Here is a 21,546-nt window from a genome sequence, read left to right on the forward strand (position 1 = left end):
ATGATTCAGAAGATTTTGGGGCTCATCCCGGATTCTGCGAGAAGAACAGCAGTCCAGGCCCTCGTGTCATCAAGGCTGGACTATTGCAATGTCCTCTCTTTGGGGGCCTCTAAGAGGAGTATTGAAATGCTCCAGTGGGTGCAAAAGGCGGCAGCTCGTATGCTGCTGAACACTCTCCGACGTGCCCCTACGGGGCTAGTCTTGGTAAAACTCCACTGGCTCCCCATTGAGAAGAGGATAGCCTTCAAAGCCATGTGCTATATATACAAGATACTCCAGGTAAACTGCTCCAGTTGTCTCCTTCCTTTGATTCTACCCTACCGCTCTAACCGTTGCCTCAGATCAGCTGGAACAGGTATGTCCAGTGTCCCTAAATTTTGCAGAAAGTACCATGGTGGCAGCTCTTTCAGGTTTCTGGCAGCTAAACAATGGAACCGATTACCCGTATATCTGAGACTAGAGCCTTCAGAAGTTTCTTTTCGGAAGCCCTTAAAAACCTGTCTTTTCAGGGAGAGCTTTAAGCAATAAATAAGGCCTTTCGGAATTTAGCGCTGGAACATTCTGAATTGGATGGAGTAAGCAGCACTTTACAAACTAATAACATAACATAATGTTTATGAATAATGTGTAACTGAATGTTTTTATTTTGAAGGTTTTATATACCACGAACAAGACTCTTGCGAGTAACAGAGCGCTTTACAAGTCATAAATGGAAATAACGAAATAACATCACACGATATAAGTGGAAAAAGTAATACAAAGCTAATAATCGTACAGACTAAGCTGTCGGAAGGTCGACTATGGAGCGTAGAAATAGCATACAAATACAAAACAGTAAACATTTATAGAGTTCACGTGAATTTAGCCATGAGGCTCGCTTTCACTTCTTTTTTGGATGAGGCAGAGGAAGAGTTCATTCTTGTTTGACTGGGCACAGCATTCCAGATCCTAGGAGCCATACCAGAAAAGGATCGGTTATAGTTTTTTTTTTTTGCCAAATCGTTGAGGTTTTAGAAGAAGAGTCTTGGCACTCCTGGAGGCTCTGCTGCCCGCAGAGAGCACTAGTTTCTGAGCTAGGTAGAGTGGGGCGTTGTGGTAGAGGGCCTTGTGCGTCATACATGCGATTTTCAGATGGATTCTGGCTTCAAATGGTAGCCAGTTGAGAGCTCTCAAGTCTGGGGATATGTGAGAGTTTCTCTTAGGGCCTGTGATGAGTCTTGCAGCTGAGTTTATTGTGGCTCTTAGCGGTGCTGTCGATGACCTTGGGAGGCCGCATCAGGTCACCGCCCTATATTCCACGCGAGGGATTACTAGGGCTGGAACTGCTTGTTTGAAATCGTATGCGGGCAGAAAGGGTTTCAGTTTTCGCAGGGTCTTCAGGTGGAAGTTAGCTCCTTTGGTTGAGTCGCTGATATGTTTCTGCATGGTTAGGTTACTGTCAAGCGTTACCCCTTGCGATTTCGCTGAGTCCACAATGAGAGGTTGACCATTAAGGGCTGTTAAGTGTTTCATCCACTCCAGGATAGTGGGAGTTTTGTTAGGGGGAGCGATTAAGAGGAATTCCGTTTTGAGGGAGTTTAGTTTCAAATGGTTTTTGGCCAACCATGTTTGGGTTTTTTGTAGTGTGGAATTGAGCGATTTGATGTCATCAAGTGAGTGGATTTTGATGTAGATTTGGGTGTCTTCTGCATACATGTGGAAGTGAATCTTGGCGAGGTTGAGCAGATCGGTAAGTGGTTCCTTAAAAAGGTTGAAAAGGGTGGGTGAGAGGGAGGAGCCTTGCAGAACTCCTAAAGTGACTGGCATGGGGTTGGACAGAGATTGGTTGACCTTGAATCTTTGGGATCTATTATGGAGGAAAGAGACGAACCATTTAAATGCAGTTCCAGAAATTCCCATTCTGTGTTTCAAGAGATCAAGCAGGTTGTCATATTTGACAGTGTCAAACACTGATGACAGGTCGAGTAGGATTAGTAGACAGGCTTCATTTTGATCAAGGAGTTTTAGGGCGTCGTCTAATACATGTGTCATGGCTGATTCGGTGCTGTGACCTGCTCTGAAGCCTGATTGAAATTGGTTAAGCAGGTTGAATTGATCAATGTGACTGTTCAGCTGAATGTTAACGCATTTTCCCAGGATTTTGGCTAACATAGGAATGTTAGAGATCGGGCGATAGCTATTAGGGTCCGAGGGGTCAGCTGTTGGTTTCTTTAGGATAGGCGAACCCTGACCTGATTTCAGGATGTCTGGGATGGATCCTCGAAGGAGGGACGTATTAATGATCTTGGTCCAGAGGGGTAGTGAGAGAGGAATGAAGTCTTTTAGGTAATTCGCCGGGAGCGGGTCTGTGAAATGATTGGAGGGTTTCAGCGCGGTTTGCGTCATTAATATGGTGTCTTCACTGTAGGTGTTGAAGTGGGACCAAGTTGCATTGTTTTTTAGTTTAAATATTGGGAGCTCATTAGCTTGGGCACAAGCCAGGGGCAGTGATGAGTTCTTTTCCAAGTCTGAGATGGAAAGAAGGTCCTTGAGTAGATCTGATTTAATGGATTCTGTCTTAGAGGCGAAGAAGGAGGCAAATTCATCACAGTTGGGTCGAGAGAGTGGGCTAGCGTTGAGGAGACTTGGTAGGCTTTTGGTTTGGGCTTTGATAAAATCGAATAGCTTTTTGGGACAGTTCTTGGCTAGGTCTAGTTGAGACCTGAAGAAATCATTCAGACTTTCTGATCTTTCTAAAATAAGCGTTTCTGGAGATTCTTAGAAGTTTGAGGTGGTCAGCTGGGGGGGCGGCTCTCCAGCGTCGTTCAATTACTCTAAGAGAGCGTCTTCATTTAGCCTCCCATCATACCACAGTTTTGAGTCTTTTGAGGAAGTTCTTTTCAGTTGAAGCGGGGCAATTTTGTCTAGCAGGTTGTTCATGGAGTGAAAGTAGAGATTGGTTAGCCCTGTACATCGGCCATGTCTTCCGGGGGACGGAGAGGGTTTGAGTTAGCTGAAGCTATAAGGTCAGAGCCGAGATTAGAGATGCGCTGTTGCGCCTCAAGCTTCAGTGAGGTAAGACGAAGCCCGGAATGCCTCTGGGGAGCAACTCCGTGGCAATACCCGTGGTCTGACAGGAGTGAAGTATCCGCTGCAGCACTGATGATTGGATTCGAAACCATCAGTCCTTCGTTCAATATCTCATGAAAATCTTCCCGCTTGTCCCTGGGCAGGAGGTCCACAAATTTTTTTAACGACTTCCATAGGGATCGGTCATACCTAGCACAGCAAAGCAGTGGAGCTGGCCGCCTTCATGGATGTAGCTGCAGTGTTGCAAACTTTTCTCCCCACCGAATCCACCTTACGGCTTTCTTTATCAGGTGGCTCCATTGAAGTTGGGCTGTAGTATGCTGTTTCCTTGCCGCCACCACTATGACAGAGTCCGGGGTGGGGTCCAGTCGGAGGAAGGCAGGATCCGAATCAGGAGGCTGGTATTTCTCCTATAGCCTAGAAGGCGCAGATTTTATAGAAGATGGTGTCAAGAATAGTTCCATAGCCAGTTTCAATAAACCAGGCACCAACGGAAGCAAGGGCCAAGATGTTTGTCTCTGCTGGAGAGTTTCAAATATAACTGAAGTCGACGGCACAGAAGCAAACAAGGGAATGTTACGTTTTGACGCCCCTCTGACCAGAACCTCCTGAAAGATAAAGGGTGGCGGAGAAGACAGCTGTATGAGATGCGGCCATCAGAATGCAGATGATGTCCACGTATTTGTTTCCTGCCCCAAGATGCAAGAATGTTGGATAACTGTGGGACCGGGATCACAGCTCACAGAGACACAGGACTTGAACCTGCCTCTAAGAATCATCTGACAAGAAAAGAAGGGAAGCACATCAACTACGTCCCATGGTATACTCAGAGCTTGGAGACTCTCTGGGGCCACTGATTCAACACAGCCCACTGTATACTGCGTGCTTGGTAGCCTCACTGATATACCCCAGCCCATTGTATACTCAGTGCTTGGTAGCCTCTCTCAAGCCACTGATATACCACAGCCCATTGTATACTAAGTGCTTGGTAGCCTCTCTCAAGCCACTGATATACCACAGCCCATTGTATACTCAGTGCTTGGTAGCCTCTCTCAAGCCACTGATATACCACAGCCCATAGTATACTCAGTGCTTGGCAGCCTCACTGATATACCCCAGCCCATTGTATACTCAGTGCTTGGTAGCCTCTCTCAAGCCACTGATATACCTCAGCCCATTGTATACTCAGTGCTTGGTAGCCTCTCTCAAGCCACTGATATACCACAGCCCATTGTATACTCAGTGCTTGGCAGCCTCACTGATATACCTCAGCCCATTGTATACTCAGTGCTTGGTGACTCCCTGGGGTGGGGTGCACTGATATACCTCAGCCCATTGTATACTCAGTGCTTGGTAGCCTCTCTCAAGCCACTGATATACCTCAGCCCATTGTATACTCAGTGCTTGGTAGCCTCTCTCAAGCCACTGATATACCACAGCCCATTGTATACTCAGTGCTTGGCAGCCTCACTGATATACCTCAGCCCATTGTATACTCAGTGCTTGGTGACTCCCTGGGGTGGGGTGCACTGATATACCTCAGCCCATTGTATACTCAGTGCTTGGTAGCCTCTCTCAAGCCACTGATATACCACAGCCCATAGTATACTCAGTGCTTGGCAGCCTCACTGATATACCTCAGCCCATTGTATACTCAGTGCTTGGTAGCCTCACTCAAGCCACTGATATACCACAGCCCATTGTATACTCAGTGCTTGGTAGCCTCTCTCAAGCCACTGATATACCACAGCCCATAGTATACTCAGTGCTTGGCAGCCTCACTGATATACCTCAGCCCATTGTATACTCAGTGCTTGGTAGCCTCTCTCAAGCCACTGATACACCACAGCCCATAGTATACTCAGTGCTTGGCAGCCTCACTGATATACCTCAGCCCATTGTATACTCAGTGCTTGGTAGCCTCTCTCAAGCCACTGATATACCACAGCCCATAGTATACTCAGTGCTTGGCAGCCTCACTGATATACCACAGCCCATTGTATACTCAGTGCTTGGTAGCCTCACTGATATACCTCAGCCCATTGTATACTCAGTGCTTGGTAGCCTCTCTCAAGCCACTGATATACCACAGCCCATAGTATACTCAGTGCTTGGTAGCCTCACTGATATACCACAGCCTATTGTATACTCAGTGCTTGGTAGCCTCACTGATATACCACAGCCTATTGTATACTCAGTGCTTGATAGCCTCACTGATATACCACAGCCCATTGTATACTCAGTGCTTGGTAGCCTCTCTCAAGCCACTGATATACCACAGCCCATTGTATACTCAGTGCTTTCTACCCTACAAGGGCACTGGTGCCACACCACGGCCCACAGTACTCACAGTGCTTTGTATCCTCTCTCAGGGACTGTTATGACACCACAGCCCACAAAATACCTTTCTGGAGGCAACGCGTTCACAGCAGAGTCCAGTGTCCTGGAGCTCATCACATCTTACTGGAAGCTGGTCCAGGAAGACACAGGGTGTCTCCGCTAAGCGGCCATTCAGAACAGCAGAAACTTTGAGGCCAATTTTCATTGGTGGAAGATTAGTTAATCACCAATCCTGAGCAACTTTACAATTTGTTCATACTTTGGGTGCGGGGGGGATGGTTTAGAGACTGAGTAGAGAAGAGGTGCCAACAATGAGCCGCATCAGCTGTGCATCGACAAGGAAATATCTGCTCCACCCACCTCAATGTAAAGCAGGAAGGTCTCCAGAGACAGATGTGTCCCCACCCCCGCTGCAAATAGAAGATGGTATTCCACCCTCACACATGAATCAGTAAGTGATGGTACCTCCCACTAACAATATAAAACAGAACCAACTTACCTTGCATGTTTCTCCTCGAGTAGACAAACCAAACGACAGCAGCGACCAGTCCAAGAACTACGAGGGCTCCAATGACGCCTCCGATAATGACCCCCATTGGAGATTTCTCTTCTGTGGGACAGAGACGGACAGGAGCAGAGTTACAGGGCAGAAATCACTTCAAAGAGGAGATTTAAGATGCGGTATCGTTAAGAACTGCCAGGGATGAATATCTCTGTGAGTAAATATTCAGAGCTAAACCTGCACTCGGAACAGCGATCTGATCCTACAACAGCCCAAGGTATACTCAGTGCTTTGTAATCCTCTGCACTGTACTCCTATCTCTCCACGCTATACTCACTGCTTTGTAGCCTTCCAGGTACACTACTATCACACTGCAGTCCACGGTATACTCACTGCTTTGTAGCCTCCCAGGGAAGGGACACTACTATCACACCACAGTCCACGGTATACTCACTGCTTTGTAGCCTTCCAGGGACACTACTATCACACCGCAGTCCACGCTAAACTCACTGCTTTGTATCCTTCCAGGGACACTACTATCACACCACAGTCCACGGTATACTCACTGCTTTGTAGCCTCCAGGGACACTACTATCACACCGCAGTCCACGGTATACTAACTGCTTTGTAACCTTCCAGGGACACTACTATCACACCGCAGTCCACGGTGTACTCACTGCTTTGTAACCTTCCAGGGACACTACTATCACACCGCAGTCCACGGTATACTAACTGCTTTGTAACCTTCCAGGGACACTACTATCACACCGCAGTCCACGGTATACTCACTGCTTTGCAGCCTTCCAGGGACACTACTATCACACCGCAGTCCACGGTAAACTCACTGCTTTGTAGCCTTCCAAGGGACACTACTATCACACCGCAATCCATGGTATACTCACTGCTTTGTAGCCTTCCAGGGACACTACTATAACACCGCAGTCCACGGTATACTCACTGCTTTGTAGCCTTCCAGGGACACTACTATCACACTGCAGTCCATGGTAAACTCACTGCTTTGTAGCCTCCCAGGGACACTACTATCACACCGCAGTCCACGGTATACTCACTGCTTTGTAGCCTTCCAGGGACACTACTATCACACCACAGTCCACGGTATACTCACTGCTTTGTAGCCTTCCAGGGACACTACTATCACACCGCGGTCCACGGTATACTCACTGCTTTATAACCTTCCAAGGGACACTACTATCACACCGCAGTCCACGGTATACTCACTGCTTTGTAGCCTTCCAAGGGACACTACTATCACACCGCAGTCCACGGTATACTCACTGCTTTGTAGCCTTCCAGGGACACTACTATCACACCACAGTCCACGGTATACTCACTGCTTTGTAGCCTTCCAGGGACACTACTATCACACCGCAGTCCACGCTAAAGTCACTGCTTTGTATCCTTCCAGGGACACTACTATCACACCACAGTCCACGGTATACTCACTGCTTTGTAGCCTCCCAGGGGACACTACTATCACACCACAGTCCACGGTATACTCACTGCTTTGTAGCCTCCAGGGACACTACTATCACACCGCAGTCCACGGTATACTAACTGCTTTGTAACCTTCCAGGGACACTACTATCACACCGCAGTCCACAGTATACTCACTGCTTTGTATCCTTCCAGGGACACTACTATCACACCGCAATCCATGGTATACTCACTGCTTTGTAGCCTCGCAGGGACACTACTATCACACCGCAGTCCACGGTATACTAACTGCTTTGTAACCTTCCAGGGACACTACTATCACACCGCAGTCCACGGTATACTCACGGCTTTGTAGCCTTCCAGGGACACTACTATCACACTGCAGTCCACGGTATACTCACGGCTTTGTAGCCTTCCAGGGACACTACTATCACACTGCAGTCCACGGTATACTCACTGCTTTGTATCCTTCCAGGGACACTACTATCACACCGCAATCCATGGTATACTCACTGCTTTATAGCCTCCCAGGGACACTACTATCACACCGCAGTCCACGGTATACTCACTGCTTTGTAGCCCTCCAGGGACACTACTATCACACCGCAATCCATGGTATACTCACTGCTTTGTAGCCTTCCAGGGACACTACTATCACACCGCAATCCATGGTATACTCACTGCTTTATAGCCTCCCAGGGACACTACTATCACACCGCGGTCCACGGTATACTCACTGCTTTGCAACCTTCCAGGGACACTACTATCACATGCAGTCCACGGTATACTCACTGCTTTGTAGCCTTCCAGGGACACTACTATCACACGCAGTCCATGGTAAACTCACTGCTTTGTAGCCTTCCAGGGACACTACTATCACACCGCAGTCCACGCTAAACTCACTGCTTTGTATCCTTCCAGGGACACTACTATCACACTGCAGTCCACGGTATACTCACTGCTTTGTAGCCTTCCAGGGACACTACTATCACACCACAGTCCACGGTATACTCACTGCTTTGTAGCCTCCAGGGACACTACTATCACACGCAGTCCACGGTATACTCACTGCTTTGTATCCTTCCAGGGACACTACTATCACACCACAGTCCACGGTATACTCACTGCTTTGTAGCCTTCCAGGGACACTACTATCACACCACAGTCCATGGTATACTCACTGCTTTGTAGCCTCCAGGGACACTACTATAACACCGCAGTCCACGGTATACACACTGCTTTGTAGCCTTCCAGGGACACTACTATCACACCACTGTCCACGGTATACTCACTGCTTTGTAGCCTCCCAGGGGACACTACTATCACACCACAGTCCACGGTATACTCACTGCTTCGTAGCCTCCCAGGGGACACTACTATCACACCATAGTCCACGGTATACTCACTGCTTTATAGCCTCCCAGGGGACACTACTATCACACCACAGTCCACGGTATACTCACTGCTTTGTAGCCTCCCAGGGGACACTACTATCACACCATAGTCCACGGTATACTCACTGCTTTGTAGCCTTCCAGGGACACTACTATCACACCACAGTCCACGGTATACTCACTGCTTTGTAGCCTTCCAGGGGACACTACTATCACACCACAGTCCACGGTATACTCACTGCTTTGTAGCCTCCCAGGGGACACTACTATCACACCACAGTCCACGGTATACTCACTGCTTTGTAGCCTCCCAGGGGACACTACTATCACACCATAGTCCACGGTATACTCACTGCTTTGTAGCCTTCCAGGGACACTACTATCACATCACAGTCCACGGTATACTAACTGCTTTGTAACCTTCCAGGGACACTACTATCACACCGCAGTCCACGGTATACTCACTGCTTTGTAGCCTTCCAGGGACACTACTATCACACCACAGTCCACAGTATACTCACTGCTTTGTAGCCTTCCAGGGACACTACTATCACACCACAATCCACAGTATACTCACTGCTTTGTATCCTTCCAGGGACACTACTATCACACCGCAGTCCACGGTATACTCACTGCTTTGTAACCTTCCAGGGACACTACTATCACACCTCAGTCCATGGTATACTCACTGCTTTGTAGCCTTCCAGGGACACTACTATCACACCACAGTCCACGGTATACTCACTGCTTTGTAGCCTTCCAGGGACACTACTATCACACCGCAGTCCACGGTATACTCACTGCTTTGTAGCCTCCAGGGACACTACTATCACACCGCAATCCACGGTATACTAACTGCTTTGTATCCTTCCAGGGACACTACTATCACACCGCAGTCCACGGTATACTAACTGCTTTGTAGCCTCCCAGGGACACTACTATCACACCGCAGTCCACGGTATACTCACTGCTTTGCAACCTTCCAGGGACACTACTATCACACGCAGTCCATGGTATACTCACTGCTTTGTAGCCTTCCAGGGACACTACTATCACACCGCAGTCCACGGTATACTCACTGCTTTGTAGCCTTCCAGGGGACACTACTATCACACCACAGTCCACGGTATACTCACTGCTTTGTAGCCTCCCAGGGGACACTACTATCACACCACAGTCCACGGTATACTCACTGCTTTGTAGCCTCCCAGGGGACACTACTATCACACCACAGTCCACGGAATACTCACTGCTTTGTATCCTTACAGGGACACTACTATCACACTGCAGTCCACGGTATACTCACTGCTTTGTAGCCTTCCAGGGACACTATCACACCACAGTCCACGGTATACTCACTGCTTTGCAGCCTTCCAGGGACACTACTATCACACCGCAGTCCACGGTATACTCACTGCTTTGTAGCCTTCCAGGGACACTACTATCACACCGCAGTCCACGGTAAACTCACTGCTTTGTAGCCTTCCAAGGGACACTACTATCACACCGCAATCCATGGTATACTCACTGCTTTGTAGCCTCCCAGGGACACTACTATCACACCGCAGTCTGTTAGGATGGGTAAATACGATGTCAAGGTACACCATGATATGTGCAAGCCCGACAACGGCAATACCAATAAATGCAAGGTCAATGTACGCCATAATCTATGCCCGTGAGTAGGAAGCTGACTCTGTATACACTATACTAAAATGAGGTATAGTGTGCACGGAGCCCAGGGAGCCCCCAGAGGTATAGCAGAGGCTAAATTAAGTAAGTAGTAACAGCTCTCTTAGTGGTCGTGTGGGAGAGCAGTTAGGCTTATCCAGAGGGATGTATTAAGCATTTATTGTATTCACTCAGTCAAGGACTGATACACACACTCGAAGACAGAATCCAGATCAATTAGGTAAATATAAAAAAGGTATACTTATGTTTTATTTTAGAACCAAGCAGGACTTGCCACAGGAGAGTAATATATACTTTCAGAATGCAAGTCTGTTCAAGGTAATGCAGTTGTGCTTGAAATTGCAAATGTTACAGGTTTGTATCACTTTTAAATGCAGTTTTCATCATACATAAGTACTTTCAGATTAGCTTTCAGTTACTTTGAATACTAGGGATGGTATGCCTAGATACGCCCAGCCTAGGATCCCTACATACAAGATAATTATGATTTTTTATACTTTGCAATTGAGTTCACTTTTCTCCATATATTGACAGTTCAACACTTAAAACAATTTTGGGCCTAAAATCTTTTAAGATGGATTCCTACTGGAAAACAATGGTTATCGGTTTTGGAGATAAGTATTCGACTCACGAGGGTGAGCTTTGGGGGTTAGGACCAAGGTTCCTCAAGGTCGGAGGGAGGAGCTTGGCGGGCATCCGAGATGGCCGCTTGAGCACAGTGCTCTCTGGACCCTCGCCGCTCCCGACATTTTATCCTGGCTGAATCCTGATTTCTTGCAAGAATTCGTGTAGGGGACGCTTGGCTGATTACCCTGGCACTTTTCAGGAATCGATTTGGATCTCGTATTCCTGAGTTATGGTGCTCTGAACTTTTGGGCTCCGCCCTTGAGGTGCGCCCGGGACGGGGTGCGGTACTGTAGCCGTCCTGCAATTGAACAACAACGGCAGGAGATCTGGCCTTGTGGGTCCCCCCTTCCTAGGTTTCGGTTTCGATTCTGTTCCGACTTGGGCCACGGCTGTGGATGTCGTGTTGCGACTGAGACTTGGAGGCAGATCGGCTGTTGGGCTTTCATGTGACCTATTTGCTGGTTTGGCGACCTCTACCCGAGTTGTGCCCCCTTTTTATGTACTTTTGATCCTGTACTTTGGGTGTCGGGCCCGTCGAACCTGGTGGCTCGTCCTGTGACGCATCTTCAAAATGGCGGGCAGAGGGGACAGAGAGACGCGCAAGACGAAAACACCTCTGCGCGGAGCTCCAGTTCAATCGAATGTCATGGACCGTTATACCCATTCTAAGGGGTCCCCCGGAGCTGCCCTGCCTGGTTCTAGTATTGCGTCCGAACGAATTTTGGAAGAATCGGCAGAGCCCTCCTTACAGGATATCATGGGCGCCATCTCGGGTGTGAGAGAATCCATCGGCCTACAGTACGAGGCCTTGGCCCACAAACTTGACACCGTGGCTATTGAGGTGAATCTGATTCGTGCTGATCTCGGCAAGACGAATGAGAGGGTACAATCACTGGATATTAAATCCTCTAGCCTTACGAATGACGTCTCGGAGCTCCAAACTGAGATTGGAAATCTCCGTCGGGGGAACGACTTCATGACCCGTCGCCTGGAGGACTTTGAAAATAGGGCGCGTCGCTGCAATGTTCGCCTGGTTGGTGTACCGGAAAACCCTGAACCCCACTCGGTGGATCTCCTGGTTGAGGATCTGGTCTTGAACCATTTGGCCCCTTCTGGTCTCACAAAATTTTTCACGGTGGAACGTGCACATCGTGTTCCAGGGGGCAAAGTCAAGCCGGGAGCCCCGCCGAGACCCATTGTAGCGAAGCTTTTTCATTATAGAGACCGGGACGCTATCCTGCAGGCCTCGCGGGTGAAGGGCCCGGTGGCCTTTGAGAACGCTACGGTGAACTTTTACCCGGACTTTTCCCAACAGGTTCAGAGACAACGTATGGAGTTTCGTGGTGCCAAGAAACGTCTCCGGGATCGGGGCCTACGTTACGCCATGCTCTTTCCCACTAGACTCCGGGTTGAATACAATGAACGTACCCTTTTCTTTGATCGGCCAGATGCTGTTAATGACTGGCTGGACTCATTGCCTGACCGTCCTCCTGAGACAGACTCCGCCGCTCACCCTGGCGGTGCCGAAGGTGGTGTGGAGATCTAACTGTTCGGCTCTTATGTCTTATTTTGAATACATTCTCGGGAGTGTTGGCCGGCGTCCCTCTACATTGTGATCATTCTGTCTTTTCGTTTGTTATTTTTGTTCTTGCTGAGGTCGGGGGGTGGATGGAACGGAGACCTTTCCTCCTCCGGGGTCTTTGTGTAGAATAGGGGTTCTTGGGCGACAGGCACACTGCAGGTTGGGGTGGCTCTTTAGCTTTTTGCAGGGGTGCAGGGTGGGGGGTGTTTCTCTTCAGTTTGGGGGAGGGGGGTTGGGAAGTTTTTTCTTTTCTGTGTGTTGTTTTCAAGGCGATTTGCTCCTGTGTTTGCTGCTGTTTCTGATGTCTAGCTCATGGACGAGGGGTCTTGGCTCGGGTGGTTGGGATGGGGGGTAGAGGGTTGAAATTTCTTTCCTGGAACGTTAATGGCCTGGGAGATCGTATTAAGCGCAGTGTGGTCTTAAAATGTATTCGACGTTTGTCACCGGACATTGTTTTCATGCAAGAAACCCATTTGATTGGTAATGTTTGTTATGCGATGAATAGATGGGGCTACCGCCTTGTGGCGCACTCAGGGTTTACCTCCGGATCTAGGGGTGTGGGTATTCTTGTTCGAACCTCCCTCCCCTTGGCTATTGATGAGGTGATTCATGATGACCGTGGGAGATATACTGTCCTGGTGGGTAGATATGAAGGCCGCACCCTATCTCTCTTCAATGTTTATGTTCCCCCGGGTTTGCAGACCTCTACTTTTACTGACTTGGGCCGTGTTCTGTTGGATCTCCCTGATAGCACTCTCTTTCTTGCCGGTGATTTTAATTCGGTGCTTTCCGGCCTTCACGATCGCCATCCCCCTAGAGATACCCCGCAGGCTCAGCAGTGGTTGGGTGGGTTTTTAGATACCTTTGGCCTTGTGGACTGCTGGCGACTGTTGCATCCTACTCAACTCCAATACACCTTCCATTCTGGGGCCCATGGCAGTCTGTCCCGGCTGGATTATTTCCTGATGCCCGCAGCCCAATCATCGGCGGTTCGTGAGATTTTACACTTGCCGAGGGGTATTTCTGATCACTCGCCGCTCTGGCTTCGTTTCGAGGTTGGAGTAGAGGCGGCGGGCCGAGTGGCTCCCATTAACCCTTGGTATCTTTCTTCCCCTGAGACTCGTACCCTCTTGCTCAAGTCCATGGATTCATATTTCCTGGAAAATGAGGGGTCGGTCTCTTCGGCTGTGTCCCTGTGGGAGGCTTTTAAAACTGTGATTCGTGGACAGGCCCTTTCCTTGATTGTTGAAGCTAAGAGGGCAGGGAGGAAGGAGGTGGTGGAACTTGAGGGGGAGATCTCTGCTTTGGAGGACGAGTTGGAATCTGGTGTCACGCCTGACAAACTCCATGCCCTGGGTCTCAAACAGTTTGCATATAAATCTCTGGTCACTGACGCTGCAAAGGTGATGTTTCGTGAGCAGCAGGGCAGATTGTATGATGTGGGTGACAAAGCGGGAAAACTCCTAGCGTGGTTGGACAAGAAAGAAAGGGTTAATCGTGTGGTGCCCGTGATTCAGTCTGCGAGTGGTGAGAAAGTGATAGATCCGACCGCCATTGTTGATCGTTTTGCGGAATATTTCCGTGTGGTATATGCTCCCGTGTCTGTGAGGGATGTTGCCGACTCCCGCCTTCTTCTGCGTGATATCGCTTTGCCCTGTGTCACCGACTTGGACCGTATTGCTTTGGACTCCCCTTTTACGAATGATGAGATAGCCAATGCAGTTCGATCGCTCCGTTCGGGCAAAGCACTGGGCCCGAACGGTTTGCCTATTGAGTTGTACAAATTATGCCCCGATAAGGTGGCGCCGTATCTCCGCGCCATGTTTCTAGAATCTCGTGAGCGGAACATGCTTCCCTATGATCAGCGTCTGGCGACAATCGTCGTCATTCCCAAAGAGGGTAAACCACGTGACCTCTGTTCCTCGTATAGGCCCATATCCCTATTAAACGTTGAACCTAAGGTGTTGGCTAAACTTTTGGCGACCCGTCTCCTTTCGGTTCTTGGGGAGTTGGTCCATCCGGATCAGTCTGGCTTTATCCCGCATCGCAACACTGCTCTGAATTTACGTCGCCTCCACCGCGCGCTGGCGAGGGCGGGGCTTTTGACTGAACCGGCCATTTTGGCGTCCCTGGATGCCTCCATGGCCTTTGATACTGTGGAGTGGCCCTATTTATGGGCGACACTTGAGAAATTCGGATTCGGGTGCGAGTTTATTAGCTGGATTAGGCTGTTGTACGCGGAACCTCTGGCGCAAGTTGTAGTGAACGGTAGAGTGTCGGCCCCCTTTTCCTTGGGCAGGGGTACCCGTCAGGGCTGCCCCTTGTCCCCTCTGTTGTTCGCGCTCGCTCTTGAACCGTTGGCGGCCTGGCTCCGTTGGGAACCGTCCCTTAAAGGTATTCGTTGGGCCCCGGACTTCGAAGACCGCGTCTCGCTTTATGCGGACGACATCCTCTTGTATCTTACTTCCCCTCGCAAGTCTTTATCTGTTTTATTTGACGTTCTTGCGTCCTTTGGCGCTAACTCAGGCCTCGTCATCAACTGGTCTAAATCCTGTGTATACGTTTTGTCTGGTATCTTGCCTCCGTTGCCGAGTAGACTTCCTCTTCAGGTGGTCCGGGATGGTTTCAAATACTTGGGGGTGTTCGTTACCTTGGATCCGTCCCTTCGTTTTGATCGTAATCTCCTTCCCCCGTTGCTTAGGCTCCGTTTGGACGTTGCCCGCTGGCGCAAACTTCCCCTGTCTCCACTGGGTCGGGCGGCCCTGTTTAAGATGATGTCACTACCGCGGTTTCTCTACGCTCTCCAGAATTATTATGATCCTATCCCCAAGACCTATTTTCGGGAGATTGAGAGCCTTCAGAGGCAACTTATTTGGGATGGGCGACCGCGCATTGCTCTCGCTAAACTTTCCATCCCGTGGTACGATGGGGGCATGGCGCTCCCCGATATTAAGAGATACTACTGGGCTTCCCATCTGTCCGCTATTAATCACGCTATGTTCTCTCCGGGTCGTAATCCGGCGTTTGAGATGGATAAACTTCAGCTTCCGGGAGGTGACTTTAATAGAGTGCTCTATTCTCGCTCCGCTGGGCGCCATCTTGTGGGACCTACTTTGACTGCTTTGACTGTGTGGCGTGCTGCGAATTTGAGCCTGGGCTGGGAGGATCGCTTGACGTTGGCGACGCCGCTTTATGCTTCAGAACGTCTGGGCGGTCTTTGGTCTTCCAAGGGTTTTGACCGTTGGGACTTGATTGGGATCTCTAAAGTGGGGGATGTATATTCTAAGGGTTCGGTGCGCCCGTTTCAGGCCCTCCAGGCTGACTACGGCCTGAGTAGTCGGGAATTCTTTCGTTATTTACAGATCAGGCACGCTTTGGTTTCGGTGTTTGCTCCTGGTGAGATTCCGCCTGACTCTTCCCCACTTGAAGACCGTATCCTTGACGAACATCTTCCTGATAGCACTATCTCCCTGATTTATAAAAAGTTGATTAACAATCGGACAGACTTATTGGCCCGGCTTCGGGAACAGTGGATGGGAGATGGGTTGGAACTTGATGATGAGGATTGGCAATCGGCCCTCTCCTCTCCGAAGGAGGTGGCTATACCGGCTCGACTCCGTCTGGTCCAATTGAAGATCCTTCATCGGGTGTACGTGACGGGACCGCGACTGATGGTGATGGGCTTTTCCTCCGATGGACTGTGTAAGCGTGGATGTGGTTTGCGTGCTACTTTCCTGCATATTCTTTGGGAGTGCCCGATGGTGGCTGCTTATTGGGTGGCCGTGCTTGATCTGATGACTGTGGTGACGGGGATATCCTTGCGACCGGAACCTCGTCGCTGTCTTTTGAATGTTTGGGAGCCCACGGACTATTCGGTGGCACAGACTAGATGGGCCACCCTGGGCTATATGATCGCGAAGCGAGATATTGCGCAACTCTGGGGGGCCTCCAGGCCCCCTGCCCTCTCGCAATGGGAGGATAATATGGATTGGTCCATGTTCCGTGAGAAAACTGTTTATGTGGCCAGGGGTAGACCCAGGGCATGGGTGAAGGTGTGGGGTCAATGGAACGAATACCGTGGCGACATTTGTACTCCTCCCCTTGTGGACACTGTCGAGATTACTCTATCTCCCTAGGCTGGCGTTCCCGGAATCTTCATATAGGGACTGAGCTGGTGTCACCGGCTCTTCCCCCCTTCTTCTTCCTGGTCTCTGCCCCCCTCCCCCCTCCCCCCCCCGCTCCATACTCCTTAGTGCTTAGGATATTATTATTGCACCTCCGCTGCTGTCCCCCCCTTGCGCCCTTGGGCTGACCTTCAGTGATACACTCTCGCCTTTTTGTGTGTTTGTTCTTTCATATATATAAAACCTGTTTTGGTCCTGTATATAATGTGGAGTATTGCATTGTTGATTGACGGTTACCTCTGCGGGCTTATGTGATATGTCTCTCCTCCTTTTTAGCGGCTGGCCCGTGTGGTTGTAGGCCCATCCTTGTACATTTCTGCTTGCTCAAATAAAGGTTTTAAAAAAAAAAAAAAAAAAAAAAAAAAAAAAAAGGTTCCTCAAGGTCTAGATGGGAACTCAGGTTGCACCACCAGTGGTACTGGGGCGGCCGGGTGCAGAGTGCAGGGGCCCAATGTCAGCCAATAGGGCTAAAGGGGCCTCCAAAATGCGGCGGCCAGAGTTCTCTTCTAAAGCAATAGGCGAACTTCATTGGCTTCCAGTCAGGAGAAGAATTCAATTCAAGGTCCTGTGCCTGGCCCATAAATCCCTGTATGGGCAGACCTCCAAGCAGCTCTCCAATCTTCTCTTACCTTATACACCTGAACGCCTCCTTAGATCCAGCTCTCAAATTCTACTTCACATCCCTAGGATCAAGAGAGTCAGTTGGGGCGGCAGATCCTTCTCCCATCAAGTCCCAAAGCTTTGGAACAGTTTACCATCTTCACTGCGTTCCGAAAAGAGTATAGCCAAGTTTAGAAAGGAGCTGAAGACCTGGCTCCTTGTGCTACCCTAACTCTGCATCTTCCCATCTCTCCGTCTTACAGCGCCAAGACGCCTCGGCATAAGAGCGCTCTAAAAATGTTTCACTCACTCACTCACTCAGGTTAGGGACCGCTGACAAGCAGGCCACTCGGTTGTGGGAGTGAAGCTCCTGGGATTAAGCTCAGCACCGCAGGGGTGTAGGAAAGTGAGTTTCTGTTGCAGTAACACCCCCCACACTTTTTGCCAGACTACTGATGCACTTTTTCTTGGTGTGCCCTGGGTCGCTGCCAATCCGGTTCCCAGGGCCTGTGTTCTTTCCCCAAAACTAACCCAATTGGCATCTCTGGCCACAGGTCAGCCCCTGGTAAATAGTACCACAGGTACCCAGGGCACTGTGACCAGGAAAGACCTCTAAGGGCTGCAGCACTTATTGTGCCACCCTCAGAGGCCCTGTACCTGCGGCAGACAGGCTGATCTATAACATCCCTTATCGCCACTCGATTTCTCCTTACCTGAAGAAGCTTTACTGGCTTTCATTGACCAAGTGCATTCAGTATAAATTAATGTTTTTGGCTTTTAGAGCATTGTAGGGCAAGGGCCTGGCTTACCAAAGAGCCCGACTTAAGCATGCTCAGGTTAACCGCTTACTTAGATCTAATTATCTCCGACTTTTGGTGACTCCATTTCCGCCATGCCAGAATGGGCGGCAGAGCTTTTGCAGTGGTCACAGCCAAAACTTAGAACAGCCTGCCATTGTCTTTGAGGTTGATCGAATCCAAATCTATTTTTCGACGCGACTTGAAAACCTGTTTTTTTTCTAATCCTTAGCCTGTCTATTAGTTCTCCTATCTACTGCCTGTCCTAGCGCCAGGACACCCCCGTTGGGGGTAACTGCGTGTTTTACAAGCTTCAAATAATAATACCTTTACACACACACACACTACCATTGCAGGCTGTGTGTTTTGGTGCAGAACAAAGTAAAGAGTCGACATGGCACACATCCCTGTGTGCCATGCCTACAACCCACTGCCCTGGCTTAGATCAGTCACCTTCTAGCTGGGTGCCCTATGCCAGAGGTCAGGGTGTAGGCGCATGAGCCTTGTACCCATACAGTGTCTAAGTCCATTCTTAGGCTTTGTAAGTGCAGTGCTGCCATTAAGAGTATATGGTGCTGGGAGCTTCTCATTACGAACTCCACAGCACCATAATGGCTACACTGAAAACTGAGAAATTTGGTATCAAACTTCTCAACCCATTAAAGCCACACTGATACTAGTGGGAGATTTAATAAAAAATGCACACAGAGGGCATCTCAGAGATGCCCCCTGAAAAACGACCAGCCTCCGGTGGGTTCCCTGACTGGTACACACCAGCCTGCCACCACAAGATATGTTTCTGGACCCCTAGTGTGGGGGCCTATGCTCCACCTCCCCCAGGCCAGGAGTCACCTGTGGCAGGGGATCTTCAAAGGCCTGGCAGCCTTTGTAATAAGACCCCCAGCCTCTCCTGAAATCAGGAGCAGGCCCACTTCCTGCAGAGCTAGCAAGAGGCCGACGCCCATTGATTTGGCCCCAGCCCTACAGGCCTGTATCCCCTGAAACCTGATCCTGCCGAAATCCCGGCGTGTCCAGCAGCCAGCAACCTCACCAACCCCAGAGGACCTGCCTTCACTTCCCAGACTGCTTCTCCCGTGAACACCAGACGTGTTTAAACTGCAGCTTATGGTGCCAGCCAGAGACCGCAAATCCAGCCCACTCTGCACCCGCCGAATTCAGCCCGAGCTCGAGTGAAAAAACTCCACGAAGAGGTCACCACTGTGATCCTGACCCGAGATCCAGCGACCCCTGACCTGCCTCAAGCCTCCAGACGACGCCTGCAGCCTCAATCCAGAAGACCCCCTTTACCGCGACAAGAGCGGGTAAGAAAATCCGACATCAAAAAGGCACCACTGCACCTGATGCCCCATGGCCTTGAGTGCCCAACTCGACAGTGCCTAACCAACCCTCAACATCCCAACGTACCCCTCAAAGTGGTGGTCGCACCCCGAATAGCCTCGTCCCCGAGCCTGCAGTGTTTCTTTGTCCCGTAGGTTCTCCATTGAAAGCAACAGGGCACCCGACTTGAAAACAGCACCCTGCACCAGGGCGTCCTAGTGCCACTGAGGGTGCACTTTTGGTGCTACTTTGGTCCCCAGCTTGCCCTGAGCTAAACTCTAGGAGCTTTGCTCCCACAACCTCGTGGCCTGCCTGCTAGCAGCCACCAACCGGAGACCCCCTATCTTCCATAGGATAACATTGGGCCTCCACACTCTGCACCCGCCCGCCCTAGTGCATCACTGACCCTGGGGGACCCCTGAGTCTAACCCCAGAATCTTAACCCCCACAGTCGATTACCTACCTGCAATCCGATAACCTGTTTTTCCTCCATAGGATAACATTGAGAATTTTTCTTTAAAAAAACAACCGTGTGGAGTTTTGAAAACTAAAAATATTCCTTAAAAATTGTACAAATAACCAAAACGTGTTTTCTCACCCGTTTGCAGGACATGTCCCAGTGCTGAATCTAGGCATCCAGGACTGAGTTAGAAAAAGTAACGTAAAAGTAACTTACCTACAATTTGTTGAAAAAGCCTATTCATTCCAATATACTATACCTGCTAAGTGTTGCAATCTACTACATTATCTGTAAATCAACACCAGTACAATTTCTATTGCATTTTCGAATTGTATTCATTCAAGTAACTTATTACTGCAAAGTATTTGAATGCTTATCGGAGCCAGGCTTGCTTGGTTCCAGAAATAAAACAACAGTATATTTGTTATACAAAAACGTTTGGCCTAGAGTTCAGTTCTTGAGTGTGTGAATTCATTTGCTGACTGAGTGTGTACATCAAATACTTAACACTGTCCTCTGATACTGCCTTACTGCTCGACCAAGCTACCACTATTATAGAATAAGGTTCTATCTAACTTTAACCTCTGCCTACCTTTGTGGAGGCTTGGACTCCATACACACTGTACCTCACTTTGGTGCAGTATATATAGAGCCAGTTTCTTACATTGGTGGATCAGCGGTGGGATACACAACTTGCATTTGTTGAACTACTTGGTTACCACCTGAGCACACAACAGAACTCCTAAATTGACTTTAGAATTCAGATTTTTACAAATTGGCTATTTTTTCCAAACTATTAAAAGTCATGTTAGGGCCTTGGTTAAATCCCTTTAGAATTTTAGAAAATAAAAATCACTTTAGCTAAGGGTAGAGGGGTTAGAACTTTTTGTTAGAATGTCTCAAAATAACCCAGCTACTAGTGAAAATAACCCTGACATACAGGACATGGTTGAGGAGCTCGACCTCACCCCTTATCTTCACTTGTCTTTCAAGGAGATAAGGTCCTCATGTAAAATTAAAAATACATCCATGGGCCTGCATCCAACCAAACAAGGGCTCCAGGGGCTCCCGGCTGAGTATGCCAAGGCCCACCCATCTGAAAACAGTGATGACCAATCAGATGAGGAAAGTGATGAAGATGATAGGGCTGGTAACCCACCTCCAATAATCCCTAGGGAGGAAAGGGTTCCCATACCCTTAACTCCAAGAATCAACCCCTGGGGATCTAGAGGCCACACAGGTGGGTCAGGGTCCAGTGAGGGCATTGAGGACAGCCTCAATGAGGAGGACAGCCTTTTAGCAAGGCTGGCCAAAAGACTGGATCTAGAGTCCAGACTCCTGGCTCTAGAGAAAGAAAGACAGGAGATGGGTTTAGCAGCAATCCAAATAATAAGGAGAAAGAGCAATCTTATGATCCTAAAATCCCCAAAGGAATTGTCCCTAAATTTGAGGAGGGGAATGACATCACCAAATGGTTCACAGCCTTTGAGAGGGCTTGTGATATCAGAA

At 49.2% G+C, this 21,546-nt stretch overlaps 1 protein-coding gene across 1 annotated transcript in view; it reads right to left on the reverse strand.

Moving 5' to 3' along the window:
- The window catches only part of LOC144754042 (H-2 class I histocompatibility antigen, alpha chain-like), a 150,252-nt gene that overhangs the window by 19,892 nt on the left and 108,814 nt on the right, over nt 1-21,546 (reverse strand). Inside the window, exon 3 of the mRNA XM_078641554.1 lies at nt 5,909-6,019. Within this exon, the coding sequence (XP_078497680.1) occupies nt 5,909-6,019 (111 nt within the window). The remainder of the gene's footprint in view (nt 1-5,908; nt 6,020-21,546) is intronic.

This window comes from Lissotriton helveticus, chromosome 5_1, assembly GCF_964261635.1.
Source record: "Lissotriton helveticus chromosome 5_1, aLisHel1.1, whole genome shotgun sequence".
NCBI lineage: Eukaryota > Metazoa > Chordata > Amphibia > Caudata > Salamandridae > Lissotriton > Lissotriton helveticus.